Source organism: Lissotriton vulgaris, chromosome 12 (genome assembly GCF_964263255.1).
Source record: "Lissotriton vulgaris chromosome 12, aLisVul1.2, whole genome shotgun sequence".
Taxonomy (NCBI): domain Eukaryota; kingdom Metazoa; phylum Chordata; class Amphibia; order Caudata; family Salamandridae; genus Lissotriton; species Lissotriton vulgaris.
This window is the reverse complement of record NC_141700.1, coordinates 86,078,833-86,106,235: the sequence shown is the minus strand read 5'-3', so window position 1 is coordinate 86,106,235 and position 27,403 is coordinate 86,078,833. Positions and strand designations below refer to the sequence as shown.

General features: G+C 42.0%; 1 protein-coding gene across 1 annotated transcript; it reads left to right on the top strand.

The window, feature by feature from the left end:
- On the top strand, positions 1-26,378 carry LOC147673411 (mucosal pentraxin-like). The gene is made up of 2 exons (XM_086947278.1): positions 1-76; positions 24,897-26,378. The coding sequence occupies exons 1-2, from the start codon at positions 19-21 to the stop codon at positions 25,562-25,564; spliced, it is 726 nt and encodes a 241-aa protein (XP_086803404.1). The 5' UTR covers positions 1-18; the 3' UTR covers positions 25,565-26,378.
- The last annotated feature ends 1,025 nt before the right edge of the window (positions 26,379-27,403 follow it).

Below are 27,403 nucleotides of genomic sequence, written 5' to 3'. Positions count from 1 at the left end.
TCAGAACCGTGAGGAAAAATGAGGCTGACCTTTCTGTTCCTTCTCAGCATCACGGGAGCTGTTTCCCAAGGGACAAGTAAGTGTTGTTATAGCAGTGAAGATGCAGCAGTGGAGGTTTGTGGGGTGTTACTGACGGGTGCACAATTCTTGGTCTGAAGCCAATAAGCTGTCCTACCTTGCACCCTGCATCTCTTCGGGGTTGGACTGTACGTCAGTCGATGGGAGATGGTGAGGGATACCAAAGGAGGGAAGGGGGTGCAGGCCACAAATGGAGTTGTTGAAGATGCAGGTCAGTGGACGCGAGAGAAGATAATGTGGGTGAATGATGGCGGAGCAGATTAGGTCAATGGAAAGGAGAAAGGGCAGGTCAGTGGAGCAGGTGCATGACAACAGAGTACAAGTCACCGAAGGTGGGGCGAGGGTGCAAGTCAGTGGACAGGAGAGGATGTGGATCAGTGATGAGGATGGTGAAGGTCACTAAGAGGAGAGGGGGCAGGTGAGTGCAGTGGAGTAGAGAAGAGGCTTGTCTGTTGATACGCGAGGGTACCGGCCATGGAAGTAGAGGAGAGGAACATTTCCCAGAACCTGTTGAGGTTGAAGGTAAGTGGTCAGTGCAGAAAGGGATGCGGGTCAGAGAAGGCAGATGGTCCATGGAGAGCAGGAGGAGAAGATGAGTGGAGTGAAGAAGGCCCATGCCAGTAGATAGTAGATTCCACTGGCCATCGCAGAAGGGGTTTCAAGCCACAGGAGGAGTTGTTGAGGGTGCAGGTCACTGGGGAACGTAAGAAGGTGGATGTTACGCAATGAAAAATAGGTAGTCAATGGCACCTAGAAAATCAAACATCTCGCACCAATCTTTCAAAACATATGTTTGAATATACCTCTCATCCAAAGACATATAGCGTGGGTCATCCAGTGAATGCACAGAGCTTCACCATTCACCTTTGATGGAGAAGACTGATGGTAATAAACTAATGCCAGGAATGTTCTAGCTCTAGAGGTTTAAGACATGCACCCAAGTGCCTCATATCCGGCCAATAATTGAATAGCTTGCTGTTCTATTTTTCCAATCTTACCGCTTTACTTGATTCCTGCTAACAACCTTCTTTCTGGTATGCTTTTGTTGGTTAATTGCACACATTCAGTCTGGTCTGTACTCTATAAACATGCCTATAATATACCATTTGCTACAACATCAGGTGAGAACAGAAGCTGGACCTATGGTTATACAGCTCCTCTTCACTTAGGGTGGGGTGAGACTCTGCAACATAATGCATAATGCAGTGTATAGCAAGTCTGATAAATTCTTCTCTTGATTTGTAAAGTATTACTAACACCCACAAGACCAGCCCCGCGGAAGATATTCCACTTACATATTTCTACCCTATTCAATGAAAAACCCTTTAATGTATTGATCTGTATTGCCCCTATTTCTGTTTTCTTATTTCTCCAGTCCTACAATTGTAAAATTCAAAGAAACCTAGCAGAGACTGCCTCTTCATTTACAAAAGGAATGGTTTTATCACCTTCCAAAATGGAAGCAGTTGTTTTTAAGTTCACACTGTTATACTTTCTTATTCCACAAAGAGCTTGCATGAAGGGAAAAGACCCAAATACTGCTCTAGCTCTTTGTCAGTGGTGCAGTGAGAAATGGCTTACCAACAGTCTCTGGACAGAAGATTTGTATTCTGCTCTTGAGAGATTCCATGGCCCTAGACAATCAGTGTCTTATGGGACAGTGTGAGGATCTGAAATGTTAACCTGACTCAAACAGGTAGCCAGTGCATAGTCTCAAACTTGAACTGAACTTTTCCAAATGTGGGTTTGGTGGTGCAGTGATCAGATTGTTACAATGCTCAATTTTGTAATAGTTATTTTGATCTTGGCATTGTTCTGCTTATTTAAAACAAACCAACTCTTATTAATTCAAGGTGGAGGATAAAGATGAACTCATAGGGTTCACTTGGCTTACTATCACACATTCAAGGTAACCACAAAATGTATTAATTTGTGTTTGGTGGCTATTTCAGTACCACCCACTTTAAGCCCTTGGTGCGTTTTTTTTAACTGCATCAATACACAGTAATTGAAATGCAGGTTAAGTTGACTTTAGTTTCTTTTTTGATACCATCCTGCTTGAGACGTTTAAAGAGCAAATTGACTGCAATTGAGAAGACTTAACTGGAATTGATTAATTTCTGAAGAATTACCAACTGCCTTACAGAAGCCAAGAAGAGATCTGTTCCAGCTCTACCTCGAGTCTTTGAAACTGAAAAACTGCTACAAAGGAGCACCTGTTCTAGCCTCTTTATGCCCCTCCTCCAAGGAAACAAGGGCCATGGTTCTTTAGGGAAGCCATCTTCTACCTGTGGAACCACTTTCCAGTAGTTAAGAGTGTAGAAGGCCCTGAGAATGTGGTTGCCTGCCTGGGCGAAACGTGTTGGCTAGTTATACCTAGAGGTTTCTCTGTCTCAGGTTCTTAAATCCCTCACCTGTGCCTAGGAAGTGTACGAGTTGGTGCAGACATATAGAGCTGGTGCAGCCACTGATGAGAAATCCCAGGAACCAGTTGGAACTTGACATTTTGCTGTGGTTCTGACCTGGATTTATGAGGATTTCTATTGCAACTTGAACCAACGGGTATCTTTGGAATCAATCCAACATTTTTAATCTTTTCAGGTCTAAAAAGGTGTCAGAACATACTGCGGGGAATGAGATTTTGGTATCAATTTATGATCGAATTAATAATTTATCTCATTCGTGATTTGGACCGCTAATATCTGTCATTGAGTAAAAGACAACTCCCACATAGGTTAGTTAAACCCCATTAAATGACGCCACTCTGAAGAACCACTTACAACTGATAAAGTTTTAAGGCTTTTATATAAAAGTCAGATTTAGAATGCGAATACAATCTTTTCCAGATAAATCTCAAGTATACAAAATACAAAATCAGTTCCTTAATCAGAATTTAAAGTCTCAATGTAGAGTGGTTCCTTTTGCGTCATCTATAGAAAGAGAAAATCATCAAGTTAAATCTGTCCCTACTCTATACTAGGTGACATCCCTATTTCGCAAGTTCCTTGTACCCTAAAAAGGTGTCAGCAGTTTGACTTCCAAAGAAGTTCAAACTCTCTTAGCCTCTAAAGGTAACTTAAGTTTAAGAAGCAGTACCCTCTCTGCCTACCCATCCGCTCTTCTAAGGGTCCTCGGCCTACTACTCCCTTGCGCTCTGATCTCTCTCAGCGCATCTGCTCAAGGCATCTACCCTTCTAACTTGCCTCTCGCTGTTCTCCCTCTGAGCTCTTCGCTATCTTATCCCCGGGGTGCTGTCCCTAAAATACACAATCACAGTGTGGGTGGAACGCCCCTTGACGCCCACCTCGGACTTTCCCCGATGATGTCAGTTTCTGGCTCTTTCCATTGCTTCATCTCCTCGCGTCGTCCGTTAGGTTGACCCTTCTTCTTAGATGTCATCTTCATCTTCTCATTGGCGACTTCTAGTTGACACCTTCATCCAAAGTCAAATAACCTTAAACAAGACCTTAACATTATAACTCTTTCTTTGACCTTACTAGATCCTGTGAATGGTCATTCAAAAACAAAGCTCAAATTCCAATCGCCTCTTCTCATGTTTAGGCAATAAACTTCGTTCGACATTTGTCACCTTAAATCTAACAAATGCTAGACTCTTCGGCTCGCACCTTCATGTGAAGACTATTCACGACTCCTGCGAGCCCACTAAATTACATACATGGACTATGCTCCTGCGAACCCTTGGTCATTCAGGTTATAATCACAAATGACCTAAACTCTTCTAACATTCTTACAACTTCTTCTACACAGTATAACCTTTAACATACATTTATATATAACCGCATTTAGCAAAAACTTTGCTCATGTGTGTATACATCTTAGCTAAAATACAATTTCGTAGAGTATAAAGCTTAATATATAGAATATAAAGTTCACACCAAATGTAATCCTATACATAGAATATAAACCCTATACGTGAAACATAACTTTATATTCTCATTGATTACATCGTTATGTGTATGCTCCTTGCACGTTTCTCCATGTTACATTTCTCTTGCCGTTTCTGCATTTCAAGTTTCACACGTACATGAATTTCTCTTTGCACGTTCTTTTGTTCGTAAGCATTTCTACATTAGCCCACTACGTATACGGCCTTCTAAATCTAATACATTCTAAAGTGAATATAGTTATACATTTCCTATACCATGTCGTCACTTTAGTCGACTCTACGCTATAGTCATCACTTCACATTACGATATGCATTTCATTCCCACGTTACACAATATTCCTATGTTTATAATAGATACGTCTAAATATGACTACGATATACATTCCATTCAAATTGCGCTCTCTCAGTTCCCCCCTTTGATGACTTTTAGGAGTCATCACTAAAAGCAATTTGAATATAACCCTTTTTAAACCGAACTAGTTACATAATTTCCTCTTTTCATCATTTCAAGTGCTCTCAAACTTTTATACTGTTGATCTTGTAAAACAGCTAATCTCCTTTCTTGTTCTCTCATCGTTCTTTGTAACTTGTTCGCCTTATACCATTTATATAATTTCACAAATCCTAACAATGTGATTATACAAATTAATACTATTAATACAGGTTTCAAAATGTACCATATAATACTTTTGCCAAGGTTAGCAAACCAACTCCCAACCTTTCCTACTCCTTTACCTACTTTTTCCCAAACATTTATTTTTGTCAAATCTTCGATTTCTTGATGAATCTGTGTAATGTTTCTTATAACCTTCTCAAGTGGTTTTGAATTATCAGGAATATAAGTACAACATTCCTGAACCTTCAAAGATTTACAAACTCCGCCTTCTTTTGCTAATATCACATCAAGAGCAAGTCGATTCTGAAGAACCATTGCTCTGATCGATTGCATCTCACCTTCTATTAACATTAATGACCTTGCAGTACTCGCAGATAATCTATCCACGACTGTAGCTAGTCTCCTGATCTTAACATCGTTAAGTATTAAACCTAACATAGGAAACATCGCTCCAAATACGTCTCCTACTATTTCTGCATCTCCTATTTCCCTTTTCGTTTTTGTCGAAGCCTTTCTTTCTATGACCGCTAAATCCTTTGCATGATATATTTTGGGGAAGACAATTGCCAAGTAACACGAACCATACCAATTGTCAGGCAGTTTTACATAGGCATTTCTCCCACATACAAAATATACATTAGGAATCACTTGCATCCCTTTCATAAAATCTTTCGTGTAGTACTCTAATTTAAAAGAGTGCTCACAACTAACTTCACCTACGAATTCACTCTCATAATATGTCTTGCTTCGAGTTAAACATAACTTTCCTTTCTGTGTTCTATCCAATGCTATTGGACCATTGCTACCTTTCTTTTTATGTGCCTTCTCTTCTTCGGTCCAATCAGTTTTCCACTGTCCTGACATTTTTAGAATCTTCTGCCTTCTGTATCGATCATCTACTTGTCCTATAAACTTCTTTTCTACCTCTGACACCTTGCAAGTCAGGTTATTTCTGCGTGCATATGATGTATCCAACGTATCCCAAGGAAGGAAGAATTTGGCTAATCTATCCTCCTTTTTATAATAGTCCCACTTATTCATTTGCTTATAATTCGGAACTTCAGGCAGTACCGAATCATAATTCGAAAAGTAGTACTCGAATCCTTCTCTACCATAAAATATACTAAGCAGTAAACTACATGTTATCCCATAAGTCAATGGGAGATGATGATATCTAATGCCCTCGTCTACAGAAGCCGGTAATTGCATACAGACGTAGCAATCTTTGGCCTCCATGGCATCAATATATTCGTACAATAATTTGGCATATGCATTTGACCTAAAATTTCCCTGTGACTCATCTATGTGTAATCTACGAGTTTCATCTGCTAGTAACGCCTTTTCACGTATGACATTGCTCTCCTCCTTCTTTCCATCAAGAGCAGGTTTCAAAGTCGTTACAATTTTTGCATTTGCTATTTCTTTATCTGTTTCATATCCTACTATGAATGATATTGTTACTACTGTAATTATGAGAAATATCACTATTGCTATAAGTGTACCTACTATACATCTAGCTTTTCTGTTTGGGTTGCCGTTCTCCATGTTATCCAACAGCGTACCTCGTTTCTTTTAGCAAAAAGTTTTCAATTCAGTCCTTAGCTTGCCTTGTCTTCTTCTCAATTTGTAAAATGCTCTTTTATCAAAAGGTCTCTTTTTCGCAACAATGTCTCTTTATTTTTAACAACAGACAACCCTAACCCTTCTCCGTCCACTAAATGTAATCCCTAATTTTATTCTTCTTTCCACTCGGTGCTAGGTTATCTTCTTCTTTATAGCTTATATACAAAAGTCTTTATGCATCAACAATTATTTTCGGACCTGCAGCTTTCACGACAATTATTAATAGTTCAAAGCGAATAACTTTTTCTTCTTCTTCTGTCATTTGTTGACTAGCTGTTGGAAACTGTAATCTTTTTAGCACTAGATCTTGAATTTTACTCAAACGTGGGGGTATGGGAAGTGTGAAAGTCAGTAACCCCTCAGTCTCGAGTCCAGGTGCCAACATCCATATCTCCACTGCCACAAATGGATCGAGATCGATTACTTTCACGCTCTTCACTCTCCCAGATTTCTGTCCCCAATACATCTGCTAGATACGTCCACTCTGGGGTGGCGTACCTTCTGCAGGGCACACGTACCCTCCTCGACCTTCGTGGACTCTCAGTTCCTGAGTCAGTCGTTTCTTCCTCCTGATCCGATTCTTCAGTGATCGGGACAAGAGTTCTTTCTTGCTTTTCTCCTGAACTTGGCCTTTTTTTTCTCTCTGGCCAACTGGCTTCGTCACTCCTTGTTTTTCTGCTCCTTGTTCTTGGACCAGCCTCTTGGTCACTCTCAGCTTGTTCAGTTTCCGACTCAGTCTCCCAGTTACTGTCTTCTCCTGAGACGACTTCGGTCTCGCTAGTGTCTTGACCTTCGTCGACCTGTTCTGTCACAGTTTCAGCCTCTTCGATCACCTCCACAGCTTGGCTTTCCCCCTCTATGGCTTCTCCACTTTCCGCTGGATTTTCATCCGAGAGAGGAGCTGTTTCTTCTAGAGGTGTTGGCACTCTTCGGTGTGTGAGGCATGTATCCAATTTGGCAGGCCTCCACACTTCACCGCTGTGTTCGTGACAAGTATGACTTGAAACGGTCCTCGCCAACGCACGTCTAAGCAGTTCTTCCTGACATGCTTCTTCACCAGGACCCAGTCTCCCGGACTCAGGTCATGGCACAAGTCTTGTGCTGATGGAACCTCTGCAGCCCGGACCTGGAGGGACACAGAATTAATGGCATCAGATAGTCCCTTGCAGTAGTCCAAGATCAAGTCGTCTGTGATGTTCACTAGCGCTGCAGTCGGAACCGATGGCAATCTCATAGCTCTCCCCATTAGCACTTCATGTGGAGAGAGACCTGTTTTCCTATCAGGTGTGCTACGTATGCTCATAAGAACCGCTGGAAGTGCGTCTGGCCAATTCAGGGATGTCGATGAACAAACTTTAGCCAATCTGGACTTGATTGTACTGTTGATCTGCTCTACAATCCCTGAAGCTTCTGGTCGATAGCTGCAGTGTAACTTCTGATCAATATTCAAAGCTGAGCACAACATTTTCACTATTTCGCTATTGAAATGAGTTCCTCTGTCTGATTCCAAAGAGGATGGCACCCCAAATCTCGGTATCAACTCTCTAAGTAACAGTTTCGCTACTGTAAGTGTATCGCATCTACGTGTAGGGTAAGCTTCAACCCATCTAGAAAATATACAGACAATTACTAGTACGTATCTGAGTCTGTTACATGGAGGCATTTCTATAAAATCAAGCTGCATTCGATTGAAAGGCCCCCCAGACCTTCCTATGTGACTCAAAGTAACTGGTGTTCTCTTTCCCACGTTTAGTTGCTGACAGATCGCACATCGCTGACATACTGCTTCTGCCGCTACTCTAAACTTAGGATTGAACCACGTTTGTCTGAATACTCTCACCATTGCATCTCTTCCTATGTGTGCTGATCCATGCAATTTCCTTGCCATTGGACTAACGAGTTCATTTGGTAAAACTGCTCTCCCATCGGCAGATACCCAAAATTTCATCTCACTTTTCTCACAACCCGCTGTTTCCCAGCTCTTTTTCTCCTCATCTGGTGCATTCTCTTGGACACTCCTTAACTCATCCCACGTATCTACAGTGTCTAATAACATCGTCAATTCAGTTCTTTCTTGAATTCCCCCCACTTTCACATCAGTGTGAGAATATCCTTGCTCTGCACAATAACGTGCTACTTCGTCGGCATAGCGGTTGCCTTGCGACACAAAGTCTACATTTTTAGTGTGCGCAGCACACTTGACAACGGCTATGGCTAACGGACCTTGTAATGCATCTAACAAAAGTCTCACGAATTCTCCATTCCTAATGGGAGAACCCGAGGAGGTCATGTAACCTCTTTGAGACCATAACTGCCCATAATCGTGAACTACCCCGAAACCATACTGGCTATCGGTGTAAATGGTGACTCGAAGTTTGTCGCCTGCTAAGCAAGCACGAGTCAAAGCAACAATTTCAGCTACCTGTGCGGAGTGTACTCCTTCCAGGCAAGCGGCTTCTACAACTCTGGTGATTGTGCAAACTGCATAAGCTGCTCTCAGCTGACCGATATCGTCTCTTACGCATGAACCATCAACAAAGAAAATTTCATCAGGGTCAGTCAATGGCTCATCTACGATATCGGGTCTCGGTTTGGTGCATAGTTCAGTCACATCGAGGCAGTCATGATCTGTACAAATCTCGTCATCCACCTCATTTGGAAGTGGCATCAAAGTAGCAGGATTCAAGACGGAGCATCTTTTTAGGGTCACATTCTCGGCAGCCAGTATGACTTGCTCGTAGCGTGTGAGCCTGCTATTCGTCAGATGCTGAGTCTTAGTCCTGGTCATTAACAATTCCACAGAATGCGGTACATACACCACTAACTGATGTCCCATCACTACACTTTCTGATCTTTCAATGCTGACACCCGTTGCAGCTACGGATTTGAGACATCCGGGCAACGCTGCGGCTACTGGATCTAATGTAGCCGAAAAATACGCCACTGGCCTACGCGCATCTCCGTGGATCTGAGCTAAAACTGCTAAAGCGCATCCCTCTCTTTCGCAGCAGTAAAGCAAAAATGGTTTTGTGTAATCAGGCATCCCTAAAGCCGGGGCGCGACATAAGTCCTCCCTCAGCTGCAAAAATGCCATCAAACAGTCTTTGTCCCATGGTACCGGATCACTCACTCCTTTGTGCGTCAGTTGTAATAACGGCTTTGCCTTCAGTGAGAAGTTGGCTATCCACTGTCGACAATAACCGACCATACCTAGAAACATCCTGACCTCTCTTTGTGTTGTAGGCGCGTTCATTTTCATAATCGCCTCTATTCTATCTGGAGACACGTTCCGTTTCCCCTTTTCAATCCTGTGGCCCAAGTATTGCACTTCAGTCTGACAATATTGCAATTTACTCGGAGACACCTTGTGCCCGTTCTCGGCCAAGTGATTTAACAAGGTTATGGTGTCTACTCTGCAAGCTTCTTCTGTTTCTGACGCAACTAGGAGGTCGTCTATGTACTGGACTAGAACTGAGTTCTTGGGCAGTACTAGACTTTCAAGATTTCTCTTTAAAAGCTGGTTAAAGATCGATGGGCTTTCTGTATACCCCTGAGGAATACGACACCATGTTAAAACGCGATCTTCCAGTTTAAAAGCGAAAAGATACTGGCTCTCTTCATCTAAAGGAATCGAAAAGAAAGCCTGGCACAAATCTATCACGGTAAACCATTCAGCTTGGAACGGTATCTGAAATAATATCACTGATGGATTCGGTACCACTGGACAACATGAGACAACAATATTATTAATCTTTCGAAGATCCTGCACTATTCGGTATTTTCCACTAGGTTTCTGCAAACCCATGATCGGTGAGTTACATGGACTACCCACGATCTCCTTCAGTATTCCTTGTTTAATCATCGATTCGATCACAGGCTTTATTCCTGCAATCGTCTCTGGTGTCAACTTGTATTGTGGTGTTCTTGGGTACTCAGCATTGAGTCTTACCAAGATCTTTACTGGTTCTACTCCTTTGATCAAACTTATTTCTTCCCCAGTAAAATCCCACACCTCAGCTGACACTTTCTCCCTCAAATCCTGTGGAAGCTCCTCCACTGTTAAGGTAGGATATAGTTCCACGCATTCCTGCGACTTCATGACTTTAAAGTCAGCATCCTCATCGTTGGTCTGTACTTCTACTCCTTCAGGTGTGCAATGTATTGTGCAATTCAGTTTACACAACAGATCTCTTCCTAACAAACACACCGGACTAGAATCACAGATCACAAACTGATGTTCGTCACTGTAATTCCCTATCTTCACTGACACTGGTTCCGTCAGAGGATTCGTCATCCTCTTGTTTGCGACTCCTACCACCTGAATCATTTCTCCTGATATCGGCAGACCTGGGACTACCGCTGATCTCAACGTGGATCTAGTGGCTCCCGTATCCACCAAAAAGGTCGTAGGACATCCAGCTACTTCAGCTTCTACGTATGGTCCTCTCTGATCTACTTACAGAGCTGCTCCTAAAGTACAATCTTCGTTCCCATTCACTCGTTGCCCTGTAAGAGGATCAACGTAGTAGCATTCTTCTCCTCCTACGAACAATGGCATTTGTCTATAGGTTTTCCCTCCATTCGTAATGCGAGGTGGTTGAGGAAACGGGGCTCGAGGAGTCTGAGTCCCCCCTTTGATAAACTTTCCTTTCGGGACTGTGGCTCCCTTAACCACGTTATTCTGTACCTCTTCCTCCTCCTGTCCTAATTCTCCTGTCTCTACATTGTAAGGACACTCGCGTCTCCAATGTCCCACTTCGTTACACTGATGACACCTTGTTGTCCTCTTCAGTGTCGCGATATCCATTCTCGGTCTCGGTCTTTCTTCCTCATCTCTGCTCTGATTATTCTGTTTCTTTGCCTGCGTTACTGTTCCCTGCTGTCGCTGTCCACCCTTTCCAGCTGCTTGCATCTGTACTAACATTAACTTTTCCTTAAGCTTCTTCGCCTTCGAGTCTATCTCATCGCTACAGTATCTTGCATACCTCAGAATTTCGTCTAAAGGTTTGTTCTGCCAGCAGATCAGGTGCTGTTGAATCATTAGGCTTATGTCTGGTCTTAGTCCGAGAACAAACTTTGACACAAACTGTCCTATGTCCTTAGGATCCATTACGTCTAACCCACTATACTGCTTGAATGCTTTCAATAATCTCTCGTAGAACTCATGAACTGTCTCTTTGGGCTCCTGAGTTGTTCGATCTATCTTAACCCAGTCTATATCCTGCACTGGCACTTTCTCTTTTAGCCATGTTATTACTCTCTCGTATTTTTCCATGACTCTGTCTGATGGACCACCTGTCCGTGCATCTCTCTGAGGCTCACAAGTGGGCCATTCAATACTAAGTTTGCATGCCGTCCACAAGTCTCCGGGTACTACGATATCGAACAATGTGTTCAAATCGATCCAGAGAACCTTAGAGATCTTCACGAATCTCTCTACTTGCTTGTACCACTCAACGGGATTTTCTCTAAGTTTCGGGAAGGAATTAGTGAATGCCGCTAAATCCCCCCTACTCCATGGTACATGCACGTAGTTTCCGTTCGCGATTTCTCGCAAAGGGAAAGCTTCCATTCGCATTAGGTCTGTATCCTGAGATTTCACAAGTGTACTCCGTCTGACAGACCCCTTCTTGGACCATCTTTCCTCCCATCTATCCAGATCTCTCCAAATTCTAATACACATGACCAATTCCCTTATGTGTACTCTTAGTCCAATCGTTCTGCGCTCATCTAAGTCTAGATCAGTGCAATTCAGCCTATGGTTGGCCTGCAAAGCTTTAGTTCGTGATATGTCTATCATGTACTTATCAGCCAATTCAGATAACTTTTCGTGAGCTGCCCTTGCTTTCCGAGTAACATCCTTGGATAAAAACAATATCTCATCTGGAGCGTACAGATCTAACCTCTCGATTGCCACTGTGCCGTCAATTATTTCATCTAAGTCTGATTTTAAACTCATTACATCTATGCGTCTTGCTTTTATTTCGGCTCTCAGTACGTCAGTTCTAGGTTGTTCTCTTGCGTCCCTCTCTCCTCCACTATGCGCCCTACGCCTGAGCACAGGTGAGTTATGAGGAATCTTTCTTCCATCTCTTTGTTCCCACCTCTCTAGATCCCAAGCCTTTCCATCTTCCCTTGGGGTGTGGTGGAACAATGCTCCTTCCTTCAACCCTACATTCTGTCTTTTCGATTCGGTTTCTCCGGATACAAGATAAGATCCTCCGTGTTGTTCTAAACCACTGTAACTTGCTTGCTGTCTGGTATCACTTAACAAACGATAAGGTCCTTCATGGCTCTCCATGCTCCCGCGATCTCTTTCGGGATCACCGGATGTATGGCGAGACGTTTCGCGACTCCCTAAATTCTCGTGACTTCGTCCACTATCACTGGATGCATGTCGAGACGCTTCGCGACTCTCCATGTTCCCGTGATTCCAGTGTTGCACATTTTCATCTGGGGCATGGTGTGTGCATCTGAAAGTGTTCCGGTATTCCTGCGTCCTTCGTTCCCCTTCACTGAAAGTGACGCGAGGCACTTCGCCACACCCTGCACTCCTGTCATCGCACATTTGCCTATTGCCACTAATGGTAGGGCAATTATCTCTTCTGCTTCCTTGACTCCCTCTCTCCCACTCTGGGCTGCTTTCGCCAGCTCCACAATGAGAGAGGACCTTGCTATCTTGTTCTCTCCACTCCGCTCCTGTTTCTAAGCTTTTATTCCTAACTTCCTCAGCAGTGTCCCATTCTCTCAGATATTCCCTTAATTCCTTATAGGATTTCGGTTTTGGTCCCCTCAAATCCATCGATCCTCTTTGATCCCCTTGTTCTATCCAGGGACCCGTCGCGGAATCTAATGGGGTACCCCGACTCACTGGTGCTAATCTCTGTCTTTGAGGATTCATCGTGTCATTCCTATTCTCCATCTCCGCCCTTTCCCTGTCCCATCGTGCCTGTTCCTCCTGCTGGACCCCTTCTGGGTTGTAGATTGACACAATAGGGCCTATGGTAACAGGTACTTGTAAGGCGTCCGGCATTTGGTACGACCTTGCACATTGCGTCTCTGGTACCTTCTGGACCACAAATCTTCCCACTACTCTCTGTTCGGAACTAGCTTGGGGTATTTCCTCACTCTTGTTGGAGTCCCATTCTGTTACTGGGATCGATTTATATTCTCCCCATCTAGCTCCTTCCCCTTGCTGTAATATGGGACTTGCGGATTCACCGCTATACGGAGGTGGTCTCTCTGTTAACAACCTCTCTAACAGATCTTCTTCCGTTTCGCTATCCTCATCTTCCTCTAGAGGTTTCTTTTCTCCTGTAGCTTCTATCATGGTGAACAGTTTGTCTGCTTCTATCTTTTGCACTCTCCACTTCTTAGCTTCCTCATCCCATTTAGCATCTTGTAATGCCTTTACTGATCGTCTCACTCTTTCCTGACGCCTCTTTACGCCTTTTGCGTGTGCTGCTTTAAACCATGCACTAAGAGCTTCGAATTGTGTTGGCCTCGGTAGAGGTCTTGTTGCAAGCATTACCGCTTTCAGTTGGTTCAACACGTCTAGTTTGAATGTTCCGAATCTCGGAAACGTCAGTTCCTTTTCTCCTTCTGTTAGCCTATTCCACTCGGAAATCCATAGTATCGAGTGTAAGCCTACATTTACTGCCATATGATAGGCTGGTGTGCCTTCAGGTGGAGCTTCTTCTCCGGCATATAAGTTTCTTCTATTCTTCCTAAAGATCTTTCTTAAACCCTTAAAGCACTTCATTTTTTCTGATCTACGATTTTTCTCTTATTAATTCTCTTCCTTATTTACGTCCCGATGACAACCACCAATCCCGGTGCGACTCTCGCTAGTCAGCCTATCTCAACGCTGTTCTACGCCGACTGACCAATCTCAGCGCGACTCTACGCTGACGTCACTTGTTCTCTCTGCAGCAATTTCCTTCGTTTCTCAACTTCTCTCACGTTATCACATGTGTTTTCATTCATACGCCGAAAAATGACTACTTCCGTCCAAGCGATCACTTTTCTCTGACTGTACGGCCACAGTCTAACTGTAATTGTCACCTCAATTGGCGAGACGTCTTTCCTCGTACGGTCAGACGTTCACCTCAACTGATAGGTTACTTACGCACAGTAAACGTACGACCAGCATGCGTTTACTCATACACTCACTCAAACGCTCCCCCTATCATCGGTCTGTGGGCGATCAATGGTACCTCATGACCCCCATTAAATGGTAGACAAATTACTCTGGGTGTTCGATACACCCGAACCACTTAAGTCCTCTGGACATAAGATTTTATCTGGTTGCGCGCGCTCACAACCTTCCCTCAATCACACTACAGGCATTCAACTCCGCTTGACATTACAACACAGGAACAACATAAAACACCGCAATCTTACAACGCATTGACCCTTATACTCACTCTCGACCGATTCTGCTGCTTTTCTCTCGACGCACCGTCAGCACCTTCTTCGGCAGGGATTCTTCTTCTGGTCGTCGATGACTAGGGACCTTGGGGTAAACTAAACCTGGCCTAGGTTGTCTTCCTCAAGAAGATAACCATCATTACTCTGCTACCAACTGCGGGGAATGAGATTTTGGTATCAATTTATGATCGAATTAATAATTTATCTCATTCGTGATTTGGACCGCTAATATCTGTCATTGAGTAAAAGACAACTCCCACATAGGTTAGTTAAACCCCATTAAATGACGCCACTCTGAAGAACCACTTACAACTGATAAAGTTTTAAGGCTTTTATATAAAAGTCAGATTTAGAATGCGAATACAATCTTTTCCAGATAAATCTCAAGTATACAAAATACAAAATCAGTTCCTTAATCAGAATTTAAAGTCTCAATGTAGAGTGGTTCCTTTTGCGTCATCTATAGAAAGAGAAAATCATCAAGTTAAATCTGTCCCTACTCTATACTAGGTGACATCCCTATTTCGCAAGTTCCTTGTACCCTAAAAAGGTGTCAGCAGTTTGACTTCCAAAGAAGTTCAAACTCTCTTAGCCTCTAAAGGTAACTTAAGTTTAAGAAGCAGTACCCTCTCTGCCTACCCATCCGCTCTTCTAAGGGTCCTCGGCCTACTACTCCCTTGCGCTCTGATCTCTCTCAGCGCATCTGCTCAAGGCATCTACCCTTCTAACTTGCCTCTCGCTGTTCTCCCTCTGAGCTCTTCGCTATCTTATCCCCGGGGTGCTGTCCCTAAAATACACAATCACAGTGTGGGTGGAACGCCCCTTGACGCCCACCTCGGACTTTCCCCGATGATGTCAGTTTCTGGCTCTTTCCATTGCTTCATCTCCTCGCGTCGTCCGTTAGGTTGACCCTTCTTCTTAGATGTCATCTTCATCTTCTCATTGGCGACTTCTAGTTGACACCTTCATCCAAAGTCAAATAACCTTAAACAAGACCTTAACATTATAACTCTTTCTTTGACCTTACTAGATCCTGTGAATGGTCATTCAAAAACAAAGCTCAAATTCCAATCGCCTCTTCTCATGTTTAGGCAATAAACTTCGTTCGACATTTGTCACCTTAAATCTAACAAATGCTAGACTCTTCGGCTCGCACCTTCATGTGAAGACTATTCACGACTCCTGCGAGCCCACTAAATTACATACATGGACTATGCTCCTGCGAACCCTTGGTCATTCAGGTTATAATCACAAATGACCTAAACTCTTCTAACATTCTTACAACTTCTTCTACACAGTATAACCTTTAACATACATTTATATATAACCGCATTTAGCAAAAACTTTGCTCATGTGTGTATACATCTTAGCTAAAATACAATTTCGTAGAGTATAAAGCTTAATATATAGAATATAAAGTTCACACCAAATGTAATCCTATACATAGAATATAAACCCTATACGTGAAACATAACTTTATATTCTCATTGATTACATCGTTATGTGTATGCTCCTTGCACGTTTCTCCATGTTACATTTCTCTTGCCGTTTCTGCATTTCAAGTTTCACACGTACATGAATTTCTCTTTGCACGTTCTTTTGTTCGTAAGCATTTCTACATTAGCCCACTACGTATACGGCCTTCTAAATCTAATACATTCTAAAGTGAATATAGTTATACATTTCCTATACCATGTCGTCACTTTAGTCGACTCTACGCTATAGTCATCACTTCACATTACGATATGCATTTCATTCCCACGTTACACAATATTCCTATGTTTATAATAGATACGTCTAAATATGACTACGATATACATTCCATTCAAATTGCGCTCTCTCAATATAAAAATATTTAACCCACAACAGATTCATTCTAGATGGAACCATTTTTTGTCTCTATGGCAGATAGGATGTTAATGCAAGCCCACGTGAAGTGATTGTTGGCTACATTTTCCGGCGATGCCCTACTCAAGATTGTGTTTTTAAGACTAAAGATGACACTTTTTATCAAGATGGACCACCAAGTATTTAACATTGCAAATCAGTGGCAAAGGGTGCTGACTTCTAATCACCCGCACAGTGGCGACTCCTCTGCTATGGTAGAGGAGCATTGCCCCACTGCTTTTAAGCAGGGTGAAGAAGCATAAAATGTTAATAACTTTGAGTTATTCTCATGTTATGCTTCCTGCTGCCTTGCGGGTGGGCGGGGCTGATCTGCTCTTGGGGCAGGGCAGTGGAGGAGTGGTTTGCCCACTTCTAAGTGCGCAATAACTGTTTGGCCAGACCTCTCGGGCCGACAACCAGTCATGCGCACTTTTGCCAAGCCCAGGATCTCATTCCCTGGTTGAGGGTCCAACCAGGACGCTCAAATCCGATCACAATGCTGAATTGCAGTGTTGCGATTGGTCAGGGGAGCCTGGGTGCCTACCAAACACAATGCTGCATTGCAGCGTTGTTATTGGTCAATGGGGCCTGGCTGTGCTTCCGTCCAAGACGGAGAAGAGCAGGAGCAGAGATGCAGGACCCTGCGCAAGGGTACGCTTATTTATTTTTTAATGTTTTTTTTCTAAATATGCGCAACCCCTCCAATGCGACCGGCGACTCGCCCCACCACCCACGAGCCATGCCGGCCGCTGCTGCTCCCTCACCCGATAAACTAATAATGGCTTTCAACTTTCTTGTTGGTTTTCAATGGAGCACTTTTTTTTTGTTTTTGCTGTTCTAATTCCCGTATCTTTTTTTCTTCGTTTGTGCCATTTTAAACCTTATATTGTTTTCTTACTTGGTTTGCAAATTCTAAATTATTTGCTTCTCAGTTGTACTGTCTCGCTGGCTTGTTGTTTCACATGTACCCAAGGAAAGTCTCGTTTTAAGAGACCGGCTGCCCTGGATGTGCTTGGGATTAATCCTAGAGGTCAGATTGTTTGGGATTTTAGGTACGACTCATGTCGAGACTGTACCCTACCTATCCAATAAGTAAAATGTTCCTGGTTCGCGTTGCTGCTGCCTTTAATTGGGGAATCAACACAGACCACACATCACAAATTTAACCCCTTCCATGCTGGTGACGAACCCCAGCCGTCACGCTCTGCGGCGCTCGTGTGCTGATGACAGCTGGGGTTCGTCACGGCCCGCCCTGTTCATTTGTTTACCGCACAGCGGCAGAAACGGCCCTGCATGGAAGGGGTTAATGGTGTCTGTGCTGCTGATTTAGTGACACAAATTATTTTGAATAGGTTTGGATCAATAAGTCGTCTGTTTTTCAGCTCATGTGTATCACATTATTACAAATGGTAACACATTTGTATTCAAGGGTGTTGCCCAATAGATAGTATTTCTCATAATTTAATGGCCTCTTTTTTTATCTCTTATGGTCGTCCGATTTGGTCTCTTTGGCATTATTGGAATTTTATAAGAATGCCGGCAAAAGTGATGAGTTTCAAAGAAAACATAATGTATAGGTGGGGCAGCTTTCTCTTTCTTCTGCCTTCTCAGAATGTATGTGTATTAGAAGTGCTTTAAAACTGCCCAATGCTTGGGGCTCTATTGAAAGCAAGCCTGTTGAGTTTGATCTCTGGGCAACCCTCTGTTTGTGTAGTGATGGGAATTCGAAGTAATGAGAAGTTTACCTCACCTGGCATTTTATAGGTGCAATAAATGATTTCGCCCATGCAGACTAAAGTGGTCAATCTCTCTGACATTTAATGAGAGAAATCCAAGGTTATCAACTGGACATGCAGAATTTGGTGCAGGAGACACCGAATTATGATTCTTATGCCTGATTTCCGAGTGTGAACTTGAAAAAGGATGTGCCTACCAGATCCGGCAAATACTGCACCAATGCTATCCCTAGTTGCCTCATACCTCATACGCCTCCTCCCCGCTTATGACAGTGCTATAGACGGCTGCAACTGTATATATTTACTATATTCAATTACACTGTTTTGTTGTTCATTGACCTGAAGGTCTTTAAAGTAGGTGAAATGCAACATGTTTTTGTTATTCAAATAGGGGGCACACTTACATTCCCTTTATCATCTTATAATTGTATTTTGTTTATTTATTTATAAAGTTTTATATAGCGCGTACAAGATCCTGAGGGATATCAGAGCGCTTTACAATAGGATGGAAGGAAGGACATAAATAGAATATCAACATCAGGTAACAATAGGAAACAAGAATGATCGTATAATTAGAGGACAATTGAGTCAAGGAGAGTAGTACATAAGCCAGGTATATCAGACCCTCCAGTTTATCGCGATTCGCGAAATCGGCAGGTTACCGCGATGGCCGCGATAATAACCATATTGGCCGCGATATTTCAAACAATGCCTTTTATTGGCTGTGTGTCAGCAGCTTCCGGGGACACACAGACAGTCAGTTTTCAGATGGCTGCCAGCCGCACCCGAGTACTTCACAGGTCATTAAAAGACCTTTCACTCGTTAATGAGGCTTTGTTTCTCACGCCCCCGCCTGTTATCCTCGGCTCTGGCAGGTGTCGGGGGCTTGCGGTGGTTTTGGGGGCACTGCTTCCTTGGGGCAATGTAAGCGCGGCACAAGAAGAGGAAGTGGGTCAGACACAGAGCGGTAAATAATTCACAACGACAGCCACACTCTTTTACGGCTAAAGCTTACTTCTCAGTTTCCAACCTCAACTGGATATGGCTGGAAAAAGGTAGACATGTCCCTTCTCTCAATAGCTCCGATTAAAAATTTAATTTGCATCATTATTACTTTGTGTCTGTAAATGGATTTATGTGCTCATTACAAAGCTGTGTGCAAGGTGTAAACACTGGATGCACAGCAGACAAAATTATGCCCCAGAGAACTAATCGTGCCCAAAAGCTTGTGCCACAAGGGAAAAAAGTAGTAGTACCCTATAGAGTCGTTCGGAAATGGGGAACAGTGTGCCTGAAACACACTGAAATACTACGCCATTATATAATGTCTATCTCTGTGCCAGAATGAAAATACAACTGGAACTGTTGAAACCACGTGCGGCTGCTGTGCAAATAGATAACGTGGCGAGGGGTTCAAATAATCCAGGGTGCTGCCAACGAGATCACAGTGCTGCTTAGATAAATCAGTGTGCCAGTACCGGTCATATTGCAGTGGTGACACACTCCCACTCCAGGGCAGGCTGGGTGTGTAACAATACCAATGTTCCAAGTGGATAGCTGTATGTCGGAGCGGCATGCATGATGGTGGAAGTCTGTATGCTGAGGTAAACCAGTCGCTTAAGGTGTTTGGGGAGGGGCACAAGGGGTGGAGGCAATAGATGGGCATTTGGATCCATGCAAAAAGAGGGGCTAGAAAGACAGGAATGGACTTAAAATCTGGTTACCTCATACCTGGGTCATAACAAAACACCCCTTTATTTGAGAAGCAAAAACCGGAACAGGCTAGATATAAAAGGCCCAAAGCCTTTAGTCTATGTCTGGCATGTCCTGATTTCTACTATATATATATATATATATATATATATATATATATATATATATAGTTAGCTGTGAATGGACCGCCACTCTAATTCCCCCCTGCCCTCCTCCCTACTCTGCCTCCCCTATGCAGGAAGCGTGAAGCCGACCTACTCCTGCCACCTGAAAGGAGATGAAAATTACTTTAGAGGCGCCCATGGAAAAGAAAACATACGTTTCAATTCTGATTCCAGGATGACTTCACCTTTGTCCCCCTCAAAAAATGGCACATCTACCTCAAGTGCTGCTAAAATGCCGCTAAAAATTTCCATATTTGTGCCGCTAAATTTGCGAATCCATGCCGCTATATCCTGGGGGGTCTGGTATATAGCGGGCTATGAAGGGGTCATGCGGTAGAGGATAGCAGTATACCACATTCACATCATGAACCAAGACCAATCTCTTCGCACTTGCAAAGTCAATAGCACAAATCAATCTTCCAATAGTCCTTAGGCTCTTCAGTTTTTCCTTTAATTTTGATTTTGGTTCAATTGCCAGCCTTTCTTTAATTTAGATTTTGGTTCATCTGCCAGCCTACACGTGTTTTGCCATTGGGTGTGTCACCCTACGACTTCCTCAGGGCTGAAAACCAATTAAGACCCATCTTAGATATACATCCGGTTTGTTCTCTTTAAATTATACAGCCCTTATTTAGATCACCCGTTCGGTCTTTGGACGTGCAGCAATGGAATCATGCTGTTTTATGCCACAGCTGGTGTTGCCATACATTATACATATACATATGCACATGCTTTAAGTGCTTTACAGAATTAGATTCCTTTGGTTGCTACTACAACCTGTATATTAATTAGATATACAGTTTGGGAAGTGGCCCGTAATCATCCGTACAGGTTTACGAACTGACCATATCTCGCAATAAGTATGTGATGTTAGTAAACACCTGTAAAGTGTACACTCAAGCTCTGTGCAATTGAAACCACCAACTGAGTCAAAGAAGTGTGCGGAACCGTATCTCGAATTAAGTATGCAATGTTAGTATATGCCTGTAAGGTGTGCACTCATGATCCGTGAACAATGAAAACTATGGGCGACAACAATGTGACATTGTGTGCTGGAAGAGATGCGTATGTCCGAGCATAAGAGAAAGTGACAAACTCTGAAAGCCTGTAAGACCTGTATCTAAATTAGGCGCCTCGTATAAGTATGTAAGTAAATCTATATACTCCTCGGTACCTGTATTCTTCAGTATCTATCTAAAAAGTAACAAGGCAAAAGCTCAGGATCAAAAAAGAGTGCTAGTATGTGATAATCCTGAAGAAATCATTACGTACTCTTATCCACTTAACTTAAATCCGTAGTTATTTCCCCAAACTATAGCTATAATAAAAGTAGATTGCGAATCCAAGTTCAAGCTGGTATGTGTCACTTGTAACTACAATGAACAAAACGATACTGAGTAACTAGTCCAGATCTAAATACTACAATAAGTAATTGTATTAATAGCCTGCCAGTTCCTTACCCCAGTGCTGGCAAAAGCTCTGACTTCTGTTTTTGGCGTATCCGACCGAATCGTGTTCACAATCGACGCCATCTTGGCCATGTCTTAAATACACAGACCTATTCATGGTTAGAAAATGGACAAACTAAAGTTCGTGCGCGTTGGTTCCATAATCTTGGGGTGTCTGTATCACTCGAATAAATAGATGAGGTTATTATGTGTACATTAATGTGCATGCCTTAATGCATAAAAAAATCATTTCATAAAACATAAGTCAGTGTGTATTGATTTAGTAAAATGTATATAGTAATTGCGTAAATAATATTCTTGTTCCTAACAGACTGATGGTATGGTCATCTTCTATTGTGTGAATTTATACTCCTCATAGGAATCGGACACCGACTGATATATCTCTCAAAACCGGCCTTCGACCTTGTATCCGTCTTGTGAAACAAGATAATCATATAGCATTCAACATAAGAGTATAAGGCACCTAATCATGTATATTTGAATAAGAACCTGTCATGGTTTTTACTCGAAGTAAAACAACCTGTACTTGTATGAAGACATGACCGCTTCTATATTCATAAAGAGCAAATAATTTAACAGGGTATATAGTGGTAAATGATTACAAAGTTTCTTAATTGAGTACATATTATACAGATCATATGTAATTTGCAACATTACTGATTCTACATCCATTCACAAAATAGATCCGTAAACATTAGCCTAGCATTTTCTGCATGTATTTTACAACTGCGAGTATCACACTCACATATGCATAAAATGTCAACTCTGCGACAGGCAAAAACTATCATTACAGAGGTGATTATTCAGTTACCCAGAAGATAGTATAATTCCTGGTCTATGTTCAGATCATATTCCACTGTCTATAATTTCATGATCCACTTAGCTTCTCTTCTTCTCATGATCAATTCCCTATTACCACCCCTGGGTTCCTTGGGCACATGATCAATTCCGTACAACATAAATTTGCTATGCATTCCTTGTGACTCGCAATCGTTCATGTGACCCGCCACTGGGCATCTCATGTCACCGGTTTTCTCCGCTATCCTTGAGAGCGCGGATGGTGCTTCCCACATTCATACGGTCACACTTACACACCATAATGTATACCACAAATTAATGGGTGACCTGCGGAGAGCCAGACCTGGCCTTGGTGGGATTAAATCTTCAACATCTTATCCGCCATAGGTAGATGCCAGTGTTTCTTCAAACACTTCCGATATTTGTTAGACAGTCCATTATAATTAGGGGTCCCGGTTTTATAGTATTTATTTTTTTGATATTTCCGTCTGTATTTATCCATATTTATTTTGGGTGTTCTGAAAAAATGAAGCTGAAACTGGTATTTCTTCATGTATTTAACTAATAAATATGCACTTATGCTTGAATACCTGCCAAGTTTCAGTGCTGACACCCGCAGAAGATGAATCCATGCACTAATATGAAAATATGCAAATTTCAGTATCCACCTTGTGCAGATCTACTGCTGTTTACGACTCTTTACTAAAACTCTTTTTTTTAATTTATTTATTTTTTTAAACACAGCTATTGGCCTTGCAGTAATGGTCGAGAGTATGTAGAATCACTAAAAAAGCAACATAATTTCCGTTTTCATCCACATTTAAAAATAAATACAGACATGAAAATAAATGATTTTCAGTCTGTATTTATCTGTGAAGAGGGAAAACGGGGAGCTTTAATTATAATCAATGTAATGTATCTGTGTGTTCTTGTCCCCCATCACCGCTTGTGTACTAACGTGTGTTTCCTGTCTATACCAATGATTCTTTTCCTTGCCGAACTTACTACATGTATGTTTAGTCTCTTTCTATGAACCGTGTCTCTATTTCTTGTATAGATGTTTTGTATTTATGCTCCTCGCTGCAGTTCCTTCTGACTCTTATCTCACCAAATGGTACCCCATTAATCTGAAAGTTTGGGCGAGCACTGGTAGCATGAAGGGTTGCATTTCATGATGGGGGCTTACGGTATAGCCTACTATGTATTTAGTCCCCCTTTATGTATGATTCCACATCTAGGGATTTAATTACTGTATTACTGTGTTTTGACGTAAACCTCATATCAACTTCATTTTGATTAAGGTTAATTACAAATTCCTTAAGTTGTTTTACTGCCTGTCCATATCATTAGGCAATCATCAATATAACGGCCCAAGTACAGTATATGCTCGTTTTGCGCCATTCCGGCCCCAGATATGGTCCTTCTCAAATGCACCCATAAAAAGGGTGGTGTACGAGGGGGCAAATCTGGACTCCATGGCGGTGCCCTACAATTGTTTGTACCATGATGCCTCAAAAAAAAAACCAGTTACCTTTATCATCTCTGCCATAGAAATCAAAATTTGGGTATGTTCTAGAAGCGTCACCGGTCTCGTATTCAATATGCGATTCAGAGCATGTAACCCCATTTTATGCGAAATACTGTCATAGAGAGATACCACATCCAAGGTGATAATTCACATCCCAGGTTCCCATTGTATATCATTCAGTAGGTTTAAAACATGTTTGGTGTCACGTATGTGTGATGGAAGTTTCTTCAAAAATGCTTGTAAAAATAGATCCACATATTCAGAGAGTCTCTCCAGTGGCCCCCCAAATACCTTATACTGTGGGTCTTCCTGGAGAAAATCTGACTGAATATTTGGAAGTGTGCACAGACAAGGGTATCTTGGACAGTCTATCTGCAAATAGTGATATTCATCAGCAGTCAGTAAACAGTTGTCATACAAGTGTTTAAACTTGGTGTTAACTTTTTTTGTCAATTTAAAGATTGGATTACAATCTAGTTTTTACAGCAGGAAGTATTACTCTAAGTTGTGAGTAAATAATGAAGTGTGACACATTAGAGTGCTCCATGACACAAAACATATAGAATAAATGATAAGATATATAAATGATAAATGGATAAATAAATGCAAGCATAAATATTACATTAGTGGTTAAATGTGTTATCAATTTAATCCATCAATACATATAGAATATGCACACAAATGTTTGCATACATATGATACTGGGAAAATAAATGGATACATAAATGGCTTCCATACTTTTTTTTAAATTATTTAGTTTGATTTTTTTTATTGCATTTGTCATTTATACAACAGTACAATAAACAGGTTCCAGTACAGTATAGATATCATAGGGTGACCATACACAGCTATATGAAGAATTAATCAAAATGCCTTCCATACTTATGTGCCATCATCCCCCTTCCAAGGAACAATACATTCTTAATGCCTCTTTTCTTTTGTTACAGACATGGATGGCCAGGTATTTCTTTTCGCAAGTCGATCTGCCACCAACTATGTGACACTTCAGCAAGAAGTGACCTCGCTGATAGGTTTCACCGCCTGTCTACGTGCATTCACAGAGCTAACGGAGGAGTACGGCTACCTTTCTTGCAACAGCCCTACTCAAGACAACAATCTTCTAATTTATTACAGTAAATCTAAGGAAACTCCATTTGAGTTCTACGTGGGTGGCAAGGAAACACGCTTCAGAGCTACAAGCCCCTCATTGGACAGAAGTCACCATATATGTGGCACCTGGGATTCATTCACAGGGGTGGTCCAGATGTTTCTCAATGGAAAGCCACTTGTCAGAAAAGTCATGAAAAAAGGCTACTCCATTCAGGGTCCTCTGAAATGTATTCTTGGCCAAGAGCAGGACTCGTTCGGAGGAAGCTTTGACGTAAACCAGTCTTTTGCGGGTGAAATTGATAATGTACACATGTGGGATTATGTTTTGACATCTGCAGAAATACACCAGGCCTTTATGAATAACAAACACTTAAATGGCAATGTCATCAGCTGGCAAAACCTGTGGTATGGCATCACAGGAGATGTGCTGGTGGAGCCGGCGCAGCAGAGTAGTTGTGATAACCAGGCGTGTTATGAAAGTTCCCCAAGATGTGATGCAAACTAGTGGCTGCAGATCATTTTTCTAGATATTTAGTGCCATATTTTGAGTTGCAGAAAGTGGCATCCCGGTTGACGATACTATTCCTGGCTACTGGAAGTGGCCCAGTATTTTCAGAACTTGTGATTCTGAAGCTCCACACCCTGTTGCACAAGTGGCGAATTTGATGTTGGGAAACTGCAATCATTTTGGGCAGGAACTGAAGGCAGAGGCATCAGAATCTAGACTATAGTCTTGGAGCATGCTGCCTGAGGCTATACCGGTTTTTAAAGGCCCTGAACCCGAGGTGTAGGCCTGAGCACACCAGGTCCAACTTATTGAGTTTCAAGTACCAGGTAAAGCGTGTACATGGAGAGTGAGTAGGTCTAACTATGTCTGTTAAATGTACATTTAAATTTCAATGTGATGGGTTTGTTAGGTTTCCTGTCCTGGGATATGGTTCACCGTATTAATTTGAGGAATGGAATGCTGGATAAAAAGCCCAACATCCACAATTTGGATATAAATTGGTCAATTCCATACAGACCAAAACTTAACTGGCAGAACTATTACATCTAAGTTCATACTGTAATCCACCAAGTACACCTTTGGGTTGTCTCTTTTTTGTCTTGTGGTACTTAGTTTATGTATTTATGTTTGTTAGGTATGTTTTTTAAGAATTGAAATGGTATGATTGATATGTGAGGATGTATGTATGAATGTCAGGATTATAATATATTGTTAGGGGCACATTTCTTCTTATGCCTTATTGTTTGCATTTGCACTTTACGGATTTTCAAAAATGTATAGCTAATGGTGATGAACTTTTGTTGAGCATGATATATGACAAAATGATATGTACAGATGCATAAATGTTTTCAAATAAATTTATCTGAAAAAAAAGAAAAAAATAAATAAAAATAGGTTTTGACAATACTTTGAAGCTTCAGCTTTCCTCTTTGGCATCTTCTTATAAATATTGTTAGGATTTACTCCATGTTAAAGCAATATAGGTCCTTATAGAGGTAACTTGTATATTTTGCCTAAAAAGCTGAGAGGGTTCTACTTTCAAGAGGAGTGGCAATTTAAAGGTTGCTTCCACACTGGGTATATCTGAAAGTTGGAAATTCAAATACAAAATTGTTTTGCTTTTAACGGATTCATTACTTTTGGTCATTGTTATTGAAATGTAATATGCTTTCTGTGATGTATAACCAGTTTGTATGCTATCTTGTATACCACAAACCTAGCCGAGCGCCATTCGGAGTCAAATGCAAAGATATGATCAGGATGGGATTGTGCTGATTGTCACCAGAGATGGCGAGTTTGTTATTCACTCAAAATAAAAACTCAAATTGGTAGCCTTTGTTGCATCCTTAATAATAATGTTGTATTGATCAATGTTAGAACATGGAATTTAGGGATAGAATGTTTAGGGTCAACATAGCAGGACATTTTGGCTCAAATGTTCTGCCTGCCTGTTGATGTGGGCGGACCTCTGCTTAAATGTTACCCCATCAATACATCTTAATACCATCCATGGAACACATTAACACAAGTGCCCTGGAGGTACTTTGGGTATTTGCTCCCGCTTTCTGCGCCCGTGAGGTACTTTGGTATTACAAAAGGGCTGCAAATGCTGGTGCAGCCCCTTCTGTAATACCGATAGCGCTGGCGCACATATAGTGCCAGCTCTATCACCAGAGGGTATTCCCTCATTTTCATGGGGGCTTGACCCAATGCAATTGAGGGAATTCCTTTGCCTCTGCGCCCGTCCATATTATGGATGCGGGCACAGAGGCAAAGAAGCTGTCAGGAGGCAAATTAACAGTGCGCCCCATACGACAACCCTCTGGAGGGGGAAAG

Excerpts from the sequence above, each read along its gene's own strand:
- LOC147673411 (XM_086947278.1), top strand. The coding sequence starts at position 19 with ATGAGGCTGACCTTTCTGTTCCTTCTCAGCATCACGGGAGCTGTTTCC. Across the intron at positions 77-24,896 it reads AGCTGTTTCCCAAGGGACAA|ACATGGATGGCCAGGTATTT; the intron begins GTAAGTGTTGTT and ends CTTTTGTTACAG.